Here is an 18,497-nt window from a genome sequence, read left to right on the forward strand (position 1 = left end):
TTTTTCTGTTATACTGAAAAAAACCCATTTATTTCATTGAAGCGGTAGAACTGCCCATATTATAGTAACACAATGAAGGAAGAGCTCAATTTCCTTTAGAAGTAGTCATGTGTTAAAGGATTTCTGCTGGAGCTGCTGAGGAGCACTAAAAATAGAGCAGCTCTGAGCATAAGAAAGAAATGCTGCAGCCAAATAATCTTCATTAGCTGAACTAACGAAATTAAGCCAAGAGCTTAAGCAGTACCTGAGCAATACCCATATTAAGCATCAAAGCTCTATTTCTGTAGATTCTGTCCATTGATGGGGCTAACACATGGCAGATGTCCATGGCATTTAATACAGATGAGAACTTCATCCTTTATTCCTGCTGTGATTTTAATTTTCTGTTGCAGGGTCCACCAGGTCCTTCAGGTGAAGCTGGCCCACCTGGTCCTCCTGGGAAAAGAGTAAGGAATATCTCATCTTCTCTTGTACACTTCTCCTTCTGAGACACTGTGTCCTTGAGAACTTCAGCTACTTGTTTCATGCTGGGACACTCCTATCTGACATTTGTCATTTCTTTTAAGTAATGTTATAAGAGAAATGAAAAAAATAGAAAGAACAGAGAAAGCTCTTTAGCATGGGTTATAAGAACATAAGAGCAAAAAAATACATAGGGAAGAATGCATTGCTTACCCATAAAGGTGATTTTTCTTTTCACTTAAGAAGTCAGTGTCTACTGAATCAGTCTGCTAACAGGAGTGAGTTGGTATGACAGTAATAGCAGACACCATCTTTAGGCACATGTCTGCTATCAGGGAGCAGGAAGAATGTGTCTGTTTTGGTGTCTTTAGTCTTGGAAATAAAATAATTTCAATGCAGCTACTGTGCAAAACTATATCATCCTCTCTGTATACAAGATTAACAGGCAGGCATTTCTTTAACTTATGAAGCTATTCCATTTCTAAAGCTTTTGAAGGTTCACAGGGTTTACAAATATACCTAATCAAACCCAGTAAATAATGTTGCAGTCACAGAACTATAGTAGATGCATCAACCCTTAGGTCTGCTTCAGAGAGCAATTAGATGCAGTTTTACACTTTAAAAAACAGAAGAAGTGGCATTATTAAATGTGAACTGATAATTATTTAACAAAATATTTTAAACTGCTTGGTTTAATGGGCTTGAGTGGAATGACATGCCTAATTGGTTTTATTTATTTTGTACAGTAATCTATTTGCTCCACCAACATGCAAAGTATTTATAATATTTTAAATTATTATGGTCATGTTAGCAACCTTATTCTAAAACTGAAATATGGCTCAACTGAATATTAGCAATTATTATATTTGCTTGACATCAAATTAAAACTTCCTGCTTTATTATACAAAAAGGCAATAGCTCACTCCTCAGAGACAGGCTATATTCTATCTGATTGTACCTAGACAAAAAAACAATTTCAAAGCACAGATTCCATGTTACCTGTGATTTGACACATTTCCAATTTAGGGAAAATACATGGCTAAATATTTCAATGTAGTCCCTATCTGAATTATGGAGAAAACATTTTTAGAATCAGATTCTACATTACTTGAGCACCAGAATATTTCAAACTTGTAGGGAATCTGTATTATATTAATATTATACTAGAGAGTAACAGTGAAAGACAGAAAGTTTCATACTTACCTGAAAAAACTGCTTTTCATTAGTTTTTATCACTTGTATGATAGAATCAATTTCAAGAAAAAGCCCTAACAAGAGTCTTAATTTGGATTGAGAAGGACACACAGTTTCAGTAGTAATATTGCTGTCGGTGAGGTGCAGCTCTGGCTACACTACTAGAAAGCAAAATTCCACTCCATTTTTTGGTTTTCAGTCTCCAAAATAATGGGCTGGCAGAGCTCAGAATCCATACTTTTAATTAAAGGCTCTTGAAATCCTCAACAGTAGGCTCCTATTTATTTTGTTATACATTTTCATTCCCCTCTTCCATTCCATTTTGTAACTGACCTCACCTCAATTTTACTGCCCAGTCGTCTAAAATCATGTTTATTACCAGCTGTCAGAGTTTTGAGCAGTCTCTGTCTAGTTACAGAGTTTAAAAGTTTCCCCATCTCTCCCTGGGAAGCAAATTCTAGTGAAAGACAAGGACATATATAGTTTTTCCATTGTATCTAAGAAACTGATAAGCCAAAACCACAATCTAAAAAGGGTGACTTTTGTGACACAGTAATTGACAAAGTCTTGAGAAGTGATTTTTTTTTAGAGTTTAATTAAACAGTAATTATTATTTTATGTATTCTGACTTCTTAAATTATCTCTGCAGGTACCAGATCAGAAAAATACATGCTCAGAAGGCTTTATATATCAATGTAATTTAGCTGCAAGTAATAGTATTAATTGTGGCTGCTTATCTAGAACTAGAGATACAGACTGAACCCCTCTGCAGTTATGTTGTTATTATTATTTTTCTGAAACTTAATCCCTTGCTCTTACTTTTGACTCTCCTTTTTGGTTTGCCATACAGTACTGGGTAACACTTCTAGTTTGAATTCATTGATTTCCATCTGGCAAATGTTAAAAGTAGCATGAGGAAAAGACACCATCAGAATTTGTCCTTCAGATCAATATGCAGTCAATGCAGATCAGCACAGAGAGCACTCCTTGCCTGCGTTCCCAGCCCTTCAGTGTGCCAGGCACTTGAGCTTTGGGATCTGCTGCTGGGCTGCTTTCCTGGGCAGTGACAATCAGATGTCCACATCACATACACACAAACCTTCATATATCAACCAAGTTTTAGAATTTAAAACTCAAGACTAAGATGTATTTTTGTTCTCAACTGGAGGTCACACCATCTTTTTCCATTAAAAGATGTCAATACTGAAGCAAAGCCAGCAGTTTTGCAAACCAGAAGTTTATTTGGTTTGCTGCCTTTAAATACAATTTTGAATAACTCAGGAAAAAATAAAGTGTTTCTATGAAGGAGATTTTTTTTTTCCATTTTGGCTACATCATGATGCTGGCTCAGGGTGTAGTCACCACTTAAAAATTAATTTCTCTCTTGATTTCAAATGCACAGAATACCTAACAATATGCTAAGTTCCTATCACACGGGCTAATGAAATGTGGAAATGGTTTTTCTGTGTTGGAAATCATGTTTTAAGCCAGATGACAGCTATAAACAACAACTGAAATTATTTTAATGAAATATGGAAGAACAGAGAAAAATATTCAATAGGTTCATGTAACAAAAGTTGAGAACGAGTTTGTTTCCGCATGATTGCTTTTGTCTTCTTGGTTGTTAAAACGTATCAGGCAGTACGTCCAAAATGGCAGTGCAATGTTGATAAGAATCAGCATGGCAGCTGGGGTGATGAGGGGTAGAACCCTGCATTAATGCCCAGTACTGTAACCGAGGTCCTTTCTGTCAGCTCCAATTCCCCAGCCGCTCCCCCGGCGCAGTGGGCGGTGGGGGAATTGCAAGGAGCGCTCTGTGTCCGCAGCGGCCCCGGGGCAGCAGCTCCGTGCCTGGGGCAGCCCGGGCACTGCTGCCAACGCCAGGCACTGCACTTGTACTTCAGCCATCACAGTGGGCCTAGCCCTGCTAATTCATTCAAGCTGCAGCTTCATTTCCAGATTATTGAGAGACCATAATTCTCAAGTACAAACTACCACATTCAACCCTTTTCAGTCTCTTAGGGTGGGTTAGAATCCATATGGGAACTTCAGACAAGTAAAGAAAAGGGGCATATTAATTAATTAATATAAGAAAAAAAGTCATGTTTCTAAAATTCTTCTTATTTTATTTATGTACCTGTTGATCTTTCTTATTATCACTGCAAACTATAATCCACCCAACAAATTATAACCTACACAAAGGGTTACATACATCAGACATTATTAATTATTATTGGAACAGCGGGGATTTAAAATATTCTTCCTGTTTCAAAGAGTCAGCATTTGGCCCAGGGCATCTAAACTTCTCTGTATTTTGAAGAAGTAAAGCTAAGTCCTTTACCCCTTACAGCTCTTAAAAATACCAAAGAAAAAAGCTGCTGATACCCACAACAAATGGTCAAATTCCTCTTGTGGTTAAATCAATTCATTTGGCATTATCTTTGATGTAGTCTGAACTATCTCTGCTGGCCAAAAGGTCCATGCACTGCTGCAGATGTTCAGTGTCACCCTGGAGAAAGCTTAATTTCAGAAGCAAATGAATGATCTTAATATACTTCTATGTAAATAGCTATAAAATGAATATAAATTTCCAGGAATTAAAACCAGTGGAGTTCCTCAAGGTATGTGCCAAGGTAGCAGTGGATAGTGAAATATATCAGGCAATAAAAGGTTTGGGCTAAGTTCAGCTCTAGTATAAAAAATGGCTTTAGGTCAAATACTGATCCAAAGCCCTGAGCCCACAAAGCAAATAGGCAGATGCTTAACTGGAAGTACAGTTCTTACTGGTAAAATTTAATTTGTGTTCTGGTGCTTTACCTTTAAGGAGCCTGAATTGTTTTTCTATATGTTAAGAAGTCAAAAGCAGTAAATAAATGGAAGTGATTGAATTTTTCTAGTTGCTGATTTTCAGAACATTTTTTTTACATAAAAATCTGCTTGTTGCATTAATGAACAGATGAGTCTTATATAGATTCACAAAATTACAGCATTTGAGCATAGTCACTTTTCTTTCATGTTCCTTTAAGCTGCTTATTGGTTGGCAAGAAATAGCTACTTGTAATAAAGACATTTCCCAGGCTAAAAATTAACCTTGTAGGAGAACAGTTGGTCCATTATCTTGAGTGTATCTTTTCTAAGCTAAGCATATAAGAGAACCATTTTCAGAAGAGTGCATTAAATTCTAGACACCGCTCCTGTTCATATCTGAAGCTATGAATATTAATTACCTGACCTAAAAATCAGCCCTTGATGTTCTGGAGGAGAAAAATGTCTTTTTATTTTTCACTTTCATATTTAGTGGATAATACGTCAAATTTTGGCTGTCCAAGTGTAATCAGGCCCCTTACTGAGCCCATCCCTGACGTAGAGAATAAAGAAGTATTTGCCACGCTGTGCACTGTAGAAAGAGAGGGCTTTTTGGAATCAGTGGATAAACTACAGTGAATAGATAGAATTCAATGCAAAGCAAGTTTAAAATTAATTGTTACTGTACATATAAATTAGTATTGCCTTTTTTCTTTTGTACACTGTTTTGTTGGGTTTGGGGGGGTTTTGGGGTTTTTTTGGTTTGTTTTGTTTTGTTTTTTTTAATATTCCCAAACAAATTAAATAGCATCATCTTTTAGATATTCTAAAAAACCAGAAAATTATATAGCAGAATAAGAGCTGTTTGGTAATTTTTAGCATGTGAATAAAATGTCAAAAAAAGAAATTTAATGTTATTTTGTAAGTATTTGCTACTTATTAATATGGTGGGAATTGCACCTTCAGAATTTTTTTCACTGGTTATATTTGAAAAAACCTGAGATTATGAGCTCAGTGTCCATATTTTACAGGGACCTCCTGGAGCAACAGGTGCTGAAGGCAGACAAGGTGAAAAAGGTGCAAAGGTAATACACTAAAGATTTTTTTTTGAAGCATAGAAATATAAACTATTTATAATTTAAAAGTCAATTGCTTATGATGCACTGAGTGTGGAACTTTTCAAAGATATAACAGGCACTGTGTAAAATTTAAATTCAGACCCAGAATTAGTAGCAATATGTAATGGAGAGGACCCAGCAGTGCAGGCCCAGCACAGCTCACCTGTAACAAGCAAGGTGCTCTGCTGGCACCACACCTCTCTGTGAAGCCAGAGACATTTTACTCAGGAAATCATCCTGTGCAGACCTCTGGCTTATAAAAGCACTTTGCTTCTTGTACATCCCTTCAGTGCCAAACTCAGCCCCTCTCTGACCTGGTCTGTTCTTTCCAGGGTGAACCTGGTGCAGAAGGGGCTCCTGGAAAAACAGGGCCAGTTGGGCCACAGGGACCTGCAGGGAAACCTGGCCCAGAGGGTCTCCGGGGCATTCCTGGCCCTGTGGTAAGTCATGGAGCACCTAAAATCTTAAATGTTGCATTTCCTCTATACACTCTGGTAAAGCCAGCTTTTTGTTTTTTCTAGGGAGAACAAGGTATGCCTGGAGCACCAGGTCAGGATGGCCCTCCTGGACCTCTGGTGAGCATCCTTTTCCCACATGTCCCTCACAGAAGCCTCCAAAAACATCACTGAAAGATCCCTCTTCTAACATTTGAGAGCTTAAATAGTCTGTTAAAATTTGGAGCTGAGTATATTAATGACTATATACTTCCAATTACACAGACTTCCTGTCAGCTCAACAAGAACTTTTCAATGCATTGCTGCAACTTAATTTTGGATTTTAAGAAAGTAAAGTTGATATGTAAAAGTTTCTCAGGTTATATTTCCCTCCTTCCCCTCCCATCCTCCACAAAAGATTGCTATCAGGAGAATATGAAGGCTTATTTGCAGTAGAGCACAACACACTGCAGGTGAAAAGTCTAATTCTGCATTCCAAAGGCTTAAAAATTTCACATTTCATTCATGAATTATGCATTTGCCTATGCTTTTGCATCTAGTGATATCCTGAAATGGAGAAGGAAAGCATAAGCACTGAATAATATTTTGTACATGAAATGTTACAGCATTTTTGAGTATGTGCCAGGTGGAAAAGGTCTCTTATCACTCCTATCCATAGCAGAAGTTGCCCACTGCCACCAGGAGAACAGTGGTGAGGAGACACAGACTTGGTGTAGCAGCTCTACACCTCATGGACACGTGCAGTGTGAGATTAACAGCCTCTGAAAAATTCATGTCTTTTGCACAGGCACATGCACTGCACATGGCCTGCATTTTTCACTCCATTATGTACAAATTACACAATTTGCATTGCCATTCTTATAAAATCTAAAGATTTCTCAAATCAAGAATTGAGTTGACCCTCTGCTCCATAGATTTCTACTCATACAACCTTTTATAGATTTCTAATTATAGAGTTATTTAAATACCACTGTAGCATCATTATGGCTTTTTAAACATACATTTCATCCTGGGCTCTAAATCATGTCATCAATCACAACCATCAGCCACTGAATGTGTATTTTGATTTGAACTGCCTTCAATAACATTTCAAGAAAATGTGATTCAAGCAGGATGTTAAAACTTACTTTAACATTACTTCCCTTGCTTTATAAAGGGCCCACCTGGCTTGCCTGGACTGAAAGGAGACCCAGGTTCCAAAGGAGAGAAGGTATGCTTTGCTAATTAGTTGTGTCTTTGTAACTTCAGCCCAGTCTTAAACCTGTATAAAATTAGCAGAGAGAAGCAGCCGATTTTTTATCAGCAAGGCATTGTACCATGCTATCAAACAGCTTCCACAGCCCTAAGAGTCATCATGAAGTTTTAAGCCACATCCTGGAAACAGCTAGAAAGAAACAGATTACTGCCTGTGTGGTAATCTAATGACCATGTGGTCCCTGCAATGAAATCCCAAAGATAATGATATAAAGAGAACCGTCAGATTTACAAGAACAAAGCAAGTAGAAATTATGAGTATTGGCAATTTTTATTTTAAAAGAAAAATATAAATATTTAACAGCTATAATACTTTCTTTTGAAATAATGGATTGAGACATCTGGGTTAGCAGTTTCCTATGGAGTCCCAACAATATATGGATTGCTTTTGTATCAGAGAAAAACCTGTAGAGAAAGAGGTGTGAATATGACTGAGCCTTGTGAACTGCAGGTTCTGTTTATCTGCTTGGATCAGCTGTTTATGCAGCCATAGCACATGTGGAACTCTGTGAGATGCTGATAGCATCTATCTGTGAAAACTGGTATGAAATTTGTACCCAGAGTACTGGGATTTCTGTGCTGGTTTCAGCAAGGACTGCACTTGGATCTTTCACTGAATAAGCAGTCACAACTTGCAAATAATCTGAAAGTTGGAAAGACCATCTAACAACAATAAATACGCTTTTAGAATAATTTTTTTTCAGGTTGATTATTGACAAGCAACAGTGGCAACATGTGAAAGGTCTAATTTATGTGTTTGCAAAGCACATTTACTTTAATGTATGTTAACTGTATTTTCTTAAATCTTGTTTAGGGACATCCTGGTTTGATTGGCCTGATTGGACCTCCAGGAGAACAGGGTGAAAAGGGTGATCGGGGTCTTCCTGGCCCACAGGGATCTCCTGGAGCCAAGGGGGATGCAGTGAGTACAACATATTTGTGTTTCATTCAAGTGCCATGTAAGAAGGAGTGTCTATTCCAGGCTTCCTTCTGAAAGCTGTTCTAAACACTTAACACTCAGAGTCTCCTGCAAGAGGTTAAAACTTTCTTCTCTTTGTACAAACACAGCAATATTAAACATCTTAAAATGAGGTTATAGAGTGTTTTTGGAAAATTAAGGAAACACATACACCCCAACATGCACACAGAACACGTTAGCAACAAGATAAAAGTAGCAGCAGCAATCTCATCACATTTTCTGATTGCATTACCCAAAGCAGCTCCGTCTCCTCTAGTTACTAAGCCATGTTTTTAGGGCACTATGTAAAATGTGAGGTTTTCAAGCCCATCTGAAGAGGAACACAGCTCTGACAATGCACTGCAGTCAGTGTAAGAACAACTACAAGCAACTCACATTGTCAGATCTAATATTTTAAACTTGCCAACTATTCTGGCCTCTAGCAAATGGCCTAACTCAAAACTCACCACAGCTGGACACTTCATGGAACTACTTTTTTATAGATACAATTTTTTAACACACTCCAGTATGTAGAATACTTCAGTTTTGTGCTTATTCTCTTATTCCTTTTTAGGGAATTTCTGGTCCTGCTGGTCCCCTTGGACCCCCTGGTCCACCTGGATTACCTGTAAGTAATTTCATCCAGCCCTCCTGTTCTACCCAGCCCCAAGCTGTGTGCAGTACACTCTAACCAGAGTTATATGTTCTTGCCCATAGGGTCCCCAGGGTCCCAAAGGTTCCAAAGGATCCAGTGTGAGTAACTCTCCTCTACACTTTCTCCTCTTTTCCTTAGCTTTTGTGTGTGTTATTTTTAAACGTTGTGTAACATGGTCAACACTGCACTCCTTTCATTGCTCTGTAGGGTCCTGCTGGTCAGAAGGGTGACAGTGGCTTACCTGGTCCACCTGGTCCTCCAGTAAGTAACAATTTTTATCTTGCATTACCCTGACATGATGAACTTGCTTTGACAAGGGTAGAAAACAACGTTTGGGAACTAAAATATGAATGATGGTTTGAAAATTCATTTTTCTGGAAACACAGATCCTCCAGGCACAGAAATACGTATCTGCACTGAAAAAGCCAGAAGAAATTTAAAACAAATAAATAAAATAAACAAAAAGAACACTCCAAAAAACCTCTATAACCAACCCAAACAAAGAAGCCCCTCATGCAATAATTATTTAATGCGTTATATTGAAGCACAGAAAACAAAATTCTACGGGTTTCCACTGCTGATACTCTTCTGTTTCCATATTTATTTTTAATATCATAACAAACTAAAATGAAGAGTCCAAACCTGAGTGAAGTTCTTCAGTTTCTTGAAATTAAATATTGTTTCCTAGACCCCAAGTGGAATTTTCAACTTTTATCATAGGAAACATCCAGAGTTTTCAATTTTCATAGAATATGTCTCTGCTTGAGGGAATTTACAGGGATACAGAGGCAACTGCGAGTTCTGTGTGTCACTTGTGTGAGGGCAACACACTCATCCCCAAAATCAATGTAGTGAGAGGAGTTTAGAGCACACCAATGGTCTGGCCTTTTACAATCTTTTTTGGTTTTTTCTTCAAGTAAATCAAAGCACATAGGTATGAATCTAAAAGAAAAAAAAAAAAAGGTGAAATAAAGAAATAAATACCTTGAAGAAATTCTATTCAAAGCATCTCCATGCCACATTCTGTGGTCCTTCTCTGCTGAAAAACTAACAGAAGATATAATTAGATATGTTGTTTTCCACTTAGGGCCCTCCAGGTGAGGTAATCCAGCCACTGCCAATCCAGTCAGCCAAGAAGACAAGAAGATCTCCTGACTATATGTTATCTGATGCTGGTGATAATATTCTGGATTATACTGATGGCATGGAGGAGATCTTTGGCTCTCTGAATTCCCTGAAACAAGACATTGAGCACATGAAGTTTCCCATGGGCACTCAGAATAACCCAGCCCGGACCTGCAAAGATCTGCAGCTCTGCCACCCCGACTTCCCAGACGGTGAGTTCATAGTGCACAGCAGGGCACACGGGGCTGAGCCTGGCTCTGCCAGGGCTCTTTGGCACCACTCATCCAGTGCTGAGACACGGCTCACACAGCTGCTCAACAAACACAGTCTCACTGAATCCATTTCTACAGGCATAAAAGTTTAAAAGTGTAAGACATGTTCTCTTGGTCAAAGCTCTTTAAATACATAACCTTATCTGTTTTTTGAGTTAACACCTGTTAAAGTGATAAATAAAAAGCAGTTGTTGTCATGAAAGGTGGGCCTTGCATTTCCAGGATGATCAAAACAGGAGTGTGATGAAAGAGTGTAGTATAACAATATTTGTAGTGGGTGTAGTATAACGATATTTCAGCATTGGTATTTTATGACATTTATGTTCAATAATGATTCTCAAAAAGTTTACTAGTCTTTTATCCCTGGAAGCAATAATTTTCTCTACTGCATCTGATTTTTTTTCTAGATCAGCCAGCAAAAAGGCATGGAAGTTTCTTTGATACTGTTTAATGCTACCAAGTAGTAGTGTAATAAAATGCATAGTAATATGAAGATACCCAGTGTTCCTAAGAACTATCTTGATTTCATTATTCTTTGTTGTTTTCTCTTTTTTCTTTTAAATAATTTTACCCCTCTGAAAATGTTTAAATGAAAGCCAGCCTTCACTGAATTTTCTTCCTTTCATAATTTTTTCAATTGCAATGCATATTTTTCCCAGTTCAAAGCAATATTTTTTTGCTTTTAAATGGGAGGAAAAATAGATTTTGACAGTTTAATAATATTTTATTGCTTTCACTCTAGATAGATAAGAACAGATGGCTGCCTTGAGGAGTAGTTAAGCTGTGTATGTGCTATATGAAAAGTAGATATTTTACAATTCAGTACCCTCCATAATAAGGAATGGTTTTTACATTCTGCATTTACCACTATTTGCTTCTTCTTCAGAGCTGTCTTCATATAAAAGTAATCTTATTTTGGTTAAAATAAAAGCAAATATATTCATTAAAATTCAGAATTCCTCAGGGATAAGACTGACAGAAAGGAAAGACTGTTTTCAATATACAGCCTAAATCAACAGAATTGTTAAACCCCACAAATACTTTGTCTATGCCCTATATTCAGAAGACAGAACTGGTGAAAGGATTAGTCACTTCTCTTTGAAATCTCCACTATTTGTTTGAAACGGGATTAGAACTGTAGTTGGCAGAAAGTTGCTTGCTGCCCTGCTTGTGAAACACCTGAAGATAAGAACCCTCATCACAGAAATCATCATTCTAATTGGAATATCAGATTTTAAAGAGCACTGACTTTGAATGTACCTTGGATGGGCTGCAGCTCTTTTCATGCCCAGCTTTCACTGGTGTTGCAGCTTCATAAGCCAGGAGGAAAAGGTCTTTGCTTGAGGTGGATCCATCTCAGTGGAAGCTTTAGGTGCTTGTGCCAGCTACAGCCCCAGCAAGCCACATGCAGACACCTCTGTTTGCAGATAGGGATGCATTCCAGATTTTGCTCTCTGACCTAAAACATTCAGATAAAATAAATTTCCTATTTTGGAGGACCATTAGTTAGCAGTAAAACCTGGCTCTTCTGAATACCATTTCTACGGTATAAGGTGAATATTTTCTCATTTGTCTTAGGGGAATATTGGATTGATCCTAACCAGGGCTGTTCTGGAGACTCCTTCAAAGTATACTGCAATTTCACAGCAGGTGGGGAAACTTGCATCTACCCAGATAAGAAATCTGAAGGAGTAAGTACCAATCTGTGTTTTCAGTTGGCTGCTGACAGTTACTATTATGCTGTTACAATGTTGAACTAAACAGGATAATTACACTGCCACATTTTCATGTATCTGTCTTTCTGATTGCATTTACATTTACATATATCTGAATGGAGCAGTAAAATGGTACATAGAGTTAACAAATACCATTTTCAACTTCAGATAGGGAATCTGTGCACCTGCTTGCTAACATGTCAGTACATTTCAGAATGCAACACAGCTGAGCAGCCACTTACAGCAGATGATCTAGTATTTGTCACCTAAAAGCTAAACCTTCCTGTGTTTCCCTTGTGGGTTCATTTATATCTATTCATGCATTCCTATGCAAAGTAGATGTAAAGACTGTATTAACAGTGTCCTTATTCACTGTTATAGATTACATCTGCTGAGGCATATGGTATAGAGGAAGGCTTTCTGAAATCTTGCCTAAATGACAGCACTCCATTAGCATCAACACGGGTGAAAACTCATTTAGATACTTCACAGCAACAACTTATACCAGCAGCTGACCTGGCTCTTAACAGGTTACAACCATCTCCCTCAAACAGAACTAACTCTCTCTTGGATTCCATTTGAAGTCACTGATTTGAAGGCATTCTCTACAAGAAAAAGATTCCATTTCAGACCTTTAAAGTGGCTGAGATTTCAGAAGAACCATTCTGTATTATCTGGTGTGGTATTTGTCCCAAGTAATGTAAAACCTTCCTATCTGTCAACATATGTTTCAAATACTTCTGTCTCTGATGTTTGACCTCACAGGTTAGAATTTCATCGTGGCCAAAGGAGAACCCAGGATCTTGGTTTAGTGAATTTAAACGAGGCAAACTTGTAAGTTGTCACTGCAATGTAACTGTATTCATAAATCAGTTCCATCTTTTCAGCCATCAGCAGATCAAAGGGAATTTTACAAATATTTACATAATGAAAAGACCCCCAGCCCTTTTGCCCTAAATATCACAGCAGCTCTGTGGTCTCTTGCCCCTGGACAGCCAAAGCCTGATCTGTACTGTCTCACAGTGACCCCAAAGGTCACTGCACAGCTGGTGGTGAGGATCTGGCCCCTGTCAGACACACCTTACCACCAAACCTTGGGAAAGCAGCTGGAGCACAGATCCCCCACCCCAGTCTAGGTTACTGGAAATATTCTGGGTATGCAGAGGTGAGGCTGCAGGCTGACTAACTTTATGATTAACTAAAAACAGATTACCAAACAGATTCTGCTGCTTTACACTATAAGGCAGGAGTGATTCTCTCTTCTCCCAGTAGAACAAAGCTCATATATGTAATTTTTCATCCTAAATATACTGCTACATCATGAAAATCTATTTACTGAGTCATAGCTGTATCGACCTTTAAAACTTCATAAAATGTTATGTGTTGGTTGATATTTTTATTAAGGGCAGTTATATGATTCTCTTTTGTCAACAATAATTTTGGTTTGCATTGTACCAAAGAAAACAGATAAATATGAATCTAACTTTTTATATTTTCCAGCTTTCCTATTTGGATGTTGAAGGCAATTCCATTAATATGGTCCAAATGACATTCCTTAAACTACTGAGTGCCTCTGCCAGACAAAATTTCACTTACAACTGTCACCAGTCTGTAGCCTGGCACGATGCACCCTCTGACAGCTATGACAAAGCACTAAGGTTCTTAGGATCCAATGATGAAGAAATGTCCTATGACAACAATCCTTACATCAAAGCTCTCCATGATGGCTGTGCAGTAAGTAGAGCTTCAAAGAGTCTTTACAAAACCAAGCTGTCATTTAAAGTGGAAATCAAACAAATCTATTTTTTCATAGCTTTCTTCTGAGACAAGCTTTGTAAACACTTCACTTGTCATATACTGTTTTTTAGTAGATTTTTAACCATAGCACACTGGTGCCATATTCAATTTTCACCTATGTACCAAAAAAGATATAACCACAAGCCAAGAAATTGAACAAACCTGGAATGGATGCAGGCTGTCAGCACCACTGTGTTGAAAGCAGACTATCTGCTACTGTGTACTTCCTTCCAGAATAAGGAAAGAACAGAAGCAAAATAGATAATGAAAGGAGGCAGCCTATAAGCAGAATATACTGATTCTAAAAATCAAGGTATACACAAAGAGAATAGTCATTGAATGCAGCAAAAACTGTATCACATAAATCCTATGTATGTACCCAAACATAGCGAATTAATTTCATAGTTTGATATGTAACTTTGTGTTTCCTTTTCTTCTTTTCTATATTCAAAGCCAAGTGAAGTTTGTGGCTCTTACTTTTCAGAATCCCCCTTTAAGCTAAAAATCCCCAGAGGTGTCCAAGCATACATCAGCTCCCTGAGCACTCCTCTTTCAGGGTCTCTGTGGGCATAGCAACTGTTACCACTTCTCAGAAATAGAACAGTCTCTATTGAACCCTTTGAAACAAAGACATCAAAAGAACAAGGGATAGTTGAAGCCTCATTAATTATTTTGGTGTTTGATATAGGAGCATTCTGAAAGCAGTTTCTGACCAGTCAGAGATACAGAATTAGAGACCTGAAAGTGCCAGGATATACACCTGAGGCAGAGATGCAGCTCAGGTGGTGCAAAGCTCCTCCCCTCAGCAGTGAGACTCTAATACTCAACTGCTTCATGTCAGCCTTTCTGTGTGCCTTGTATTTCCATTTCACTTTTGTTATCCACAAAGATAAATGTAGAGCTCCAGAGAGAGCTGAAAGTTGCAGCTGTCACTAAATTGAGAACACTCAGGTCTGTCAGCTTGGATGCTCCTCTGAACTCCAAGACCCTGGTATAGCTGAAAGGGGTCTCAGCAGATATAAGAGACCATCTAAAGGAAGTGCTGACAGGTGATGTGATGGCTGGCTGAGTGATGCAGGAGGAGCTAGAGAGCCTTCTTCAGGCACCAAGGGTGTGCCTTCAAAGCTGGCTTCCAAATGCAGCACTTGGCAGTCCTGTCAGAATATTACTTTCTTCTTAGTTGCTGTAATAGTTTGTGAGCCTGTTACAGTATTTCTTCTTAGAAGTGTATCTTCTCTGTTTCAGAACTAATTTGTGATTTTTTTCCACAGGAAATACGTGTACTGCTGTGGCAATATTATTGTTTATTAGATAGTATAGACATGAACTATAGAATTCTCTAAAAACCATGGGATATCTTAAATTATTTTTCTTTTGTAGGCCTACTTTAATAAGTAAAAAAATCTATGGTTCATCCTCCAACTAAAATCAAATCAGTCCATGTCACATTTTTAGAATTAAATCATAAGAAAATATAAGATTTAGGGTTTGCAATATCTGGTGCATGTCAGGGCAATAATTTCAAAATTCTACACTTCAGAGATAAAATATGAAGATTGACAGCATGTTAAATGCTCAGAGGTATAACAGTTTGGGTTTTCTTCTTCTCTTCCTTAACAGTCAAGAAAGGGCTATGCAAAGACGGTGCTGGAAATCAACACGCCCAAAATAGACCAAGTGCCCATAGTTGATGTGATGATCAATGACTTTGGTGATCAGAACCAGAAGTTTGGATTTGAGGTCGGTCCTGTCTGCTTCCTTGGTTAAGCTTAAGACAAAATCAGATCAACACAAATGTTGCACTTTGGTGCTACCAACCCACTTCATGCCACATGCAAGTTTTGAGTAAGGATGGCATAGAAAATGTCTTGCTGTGTATGTATGTCTTATCTAGAAAGTAATCATTGCCCTTGTAGGGCTAGAATCACATGACTTAAACTTATTTTGCAAAGATGCTGTGGCACAGACAGACAACATAGGGCTCACTTCAGGAACACCCCCTTTGGATTCCTCTGGTGCTGTAAAAAACCAACGACAATGGTGCTCCTTCCATTACAACAAAGAGGTGTTTAGAGAGTGTTTAATATAAACTGTAATTATTCTATGTACAGTACTATACTGTGATTTCTCTGTCCACTTCCGAAACTTGCATGTGTCTCTGAATTGCATCTGGCTCTTATTTTACAATTACAAACTACATTGTCAATACTGTGTATGTATTCTGAAAAAAATAAAACTGTAATTGCCAGTGAAGAATTCCATTTCTGATTAATAATAAAATCCCTTTGTATATATTGTTGTTGAAGAGCTTTGTTATTTGAAGTCGCCAGTAAAATTAAGGTGGCAAAACTGGAAGAGCTTGAGCAGCACACTCAAACAACTCCTTTCTGCTGATATCAGTCTGTGACAATGAATTTAGATGATGAAATGAAAGCACTTTCAAAGGTGCTGTGTTCCATGGTGCTATACCTCAGACTTTTTCTTTTCTATTCTAATTCCATAATTTCATAAAATAACTGTATATACCTAAAATAAACAAGGTTATATTTTTGGGTGGGGAAAACATGTAAGAAAAAAAACAATCTTGTGTGCTAGAGAACTGTTTAAAATCTGTGAAATAAATTAGTCATATAGCTTTCCTTTTTTTTTTTTGTTTTAATCTCATCTGGATTTGTTTCCATTGTGCTTATTTGGGCTACATAAATATAAAACTGGATTTGAAACAGTTATTCATGGATTTTGCAGTGTTTATTTAGATGTTTGTGTAAGCAATGATGGATGTTCGCTTCCTGAACTGGATACTAAAGATTTCACAGAATAGTCTATACAATATTTGCCTGTCCCATTAATATGAATTAATTAATATGAATTTTTCTTCCTGTTACTCCACCTGAAGGCCAGGGATGCAATATGTCTAGGTCATGTGATTCTACACAGTTGCTAAGCAACACAGGAGGGACTGCTTCCTAAAGAGCTGTCTCTGACCCAAACTCTTACAATTCACTGTTCAAAGCTCACCAAAAAACGTGATGGTTTGGCCTTCCCTCTGAACATTTTATTCAGGTAGTTGGAAGTAGAAATTACATTTTAGCTTTACAACACAAATCCTTTTGTAATTATTTTTCATAATATATGTAAGACTTGAAAAGAAATGTTTGTTTCTATTTCTTATAAATTGTTAAATTAAATAGTACTAGTTTCTGCTGGCTCGTTTCCAACTGGTATTTTCTTATGCACGTTTATACATGTAAAAGTGAGATTCCAAAAGTCAACTTCTTGCTGTTCATATTTTCTTTTATTTTTGAACCAAAGTTTGTAACTGTCACCTCAAAGAGGGAAATACAAATTTTATTAATAAAATCAAGTCTTGTTTATCTGGATTGGTCATTCTCTTGTTTCAATGTCCAAAATGCACCCACTGTCATTACTTTAACTTTATTCTGCTTCCAGACCAATCCAGGCTTGAAAAAAAGGAATGTTACTACATGTCCTGGCAAGCACTGGGCAACAGCACTGGGAAGGGAAGTGTTAACAGAGAATGTGCTGATCTGGCCATTGGCAGCAGGGATAAGTTCATACGTGGTTGGTATGGATTTATAGCTCCAGCAGTCCAGACAATACCGTCAAACACCAGACAGGAGCCTGATACTCCTTCCCAGCCACCCACAACCTACAGTGACTGTCCATTCCTCAGTCTTGTGCTTATCCTTGTAGGACTCCATTGGGTAGGGAAATTACCCTATTTATTAATAGGAAATGGAAGACAAGAATGAGACCGAGACTTGGAAAGTAGTGGAACACAAAATGTCCAGCACCTTGTTTTAGACTGTGGAACCAGAACCAGCAATGGGTTCAATGACATGACATATGCCCCCTTCTCCAAAGAGCCTTCTCTCTTTTTCATCTGCTACCTGTTCTTCATGAACTCTGGCTATGTTTAAGTAAGATGTGAGGGCAGCTGCATTAAGTTTGGCAGAGAAGCAGCCACTTTTTCCTGCTCAAGGGGGCTGGGCTAAGTTAGGAGCTGACCTGTTCAAGCCTATCTAAAAGAAACCTCCATGTTTGAGTGCTTCAGGGTAACAAATAAAGATGGTTGTGGCTTGGCAGAGTCAGGGTTAGTCTGCAGCAGAATGTTGTTTCTAAGAATGCAATGATGTATTCAAGCAGTCAAATGAAACCAGATCTTCTCCAGAATTAGTCCAAGCATCTTGCCAAGGTTTCTGTCAGCAACATCACAAAGGAGGAAATGAACATGAGTTTTCTACTCTTTTCAGCAAGGACCCATCTGGTTTTTAACATTCTTTAATATTTCTTTAGGCCTTAGCCACTTACTAGCTATCCTTTTCATGAAAGCATCTCACCATTATCTAACTTCTCTTTGTCCATTCTCTTTTGCAATCTGCTATTTAACAGAGATTGTGGTTGTGTTGCATTGAAATGGGAGTAACTCAGCACATGGCAAACTAAGGCAAAAAAATACTCCAGACTGAGGCCATGTTCTGTCCAGAATTACATGGACATACAAGAGAGATTTAAATGACAAGCTATGACTGGAGTGGCAGAAACTGCTCTGTGTGCATGAGTGGAGTTTCTTTGCCTCTCTCTCTTCCAGGATAGGGCAGTATCAACTCACCATGACTGGCACATCTCTTGGAAAACTTCATAAAATGCAATAAAGATATTTTTT

The 18,497-nt window shown here is 37.9% G+C and overlaps 1 protein-coding gene across 4 annotated transcripts in view; it reads left to right on the forward strand.

Moving 5' to 3' along the window:
* Positions 1-17,124, forward strand: part of COL11A1 (collagen type XI alpha 1 chain) — a 124,123-nt gene extending 106,999 nt beyond the window's left edge. For all 4 annotated transcript variants that reach the window (XM_058808980.1, XM_058808982.1, XM_058808979.1 and 1 more), the window contains 14 exons: positions 393-446; positions 5,493-5,546; positions 5,912-6,019; positions 6,101-6,154; positions 7,191-7,244; positions 8,103-8,210; positions 8,821-8,874; positions 8,964-8,999; positions 9,109-9,162; positions 9,989-10,238; positions 11,877-11,989; positions 12,779-12,847; positions 13,514-13,747; positions 15,431-17,124. In XM_058808980.1, the coding sequence (XP_058664963.1) occupies positions 393-446; positions 5,493-5,546; positions 5,912-6,019; positions 6,101-6,154; positions 7,191-7,244; positions 8,103-8,210; positions 8,821-8,874; positions 8,964-8,999; positions 9,109-9,162; positions 9,989-10,238; positions 11,877-11,989; positions 12,779-12,847; positions 13,514-13,747; positions 15,431-15,577 (1,389 nt within the window). In that variant the 3' untranslated portion in view covers positions 15,578-17,124. The remainder of the gene's footprint in view (positions 1-392; positions 447-5,492; positions 5,547-5,911; positions 6,020-6,100; positions 6,155-7,190; positions 7,245-8,102; positions 8,211-8,820; positions 8,875-8,963; positions 9,000-9,108; positions 9,163-9,988; positions 10,239-11,876; positions 11,990-12,778; positions 12,848-13,513; positions 13,748-15,430) is intronic.
* Positions 17,125-18,497: the final 1,373 nt, after the last annotated feature.

The sequence above is a fragment of the Ammospiza caudacuta genome, chromosome 7 (genome assembly GCF_027887145.1).
Source record: "Ammospiza caudacuta isolate bAmmCau1 chromosome 7, bAmmCau1.pri, whole genome shotgun sequence".
Classification (NCBI taxonomy): domain Eukaryota; kingdom Metazoa; phylum Chordata; class Aves; order Passeriformes; family Passerellidae; genus Ammospiza; species Ammospiza caudacuta.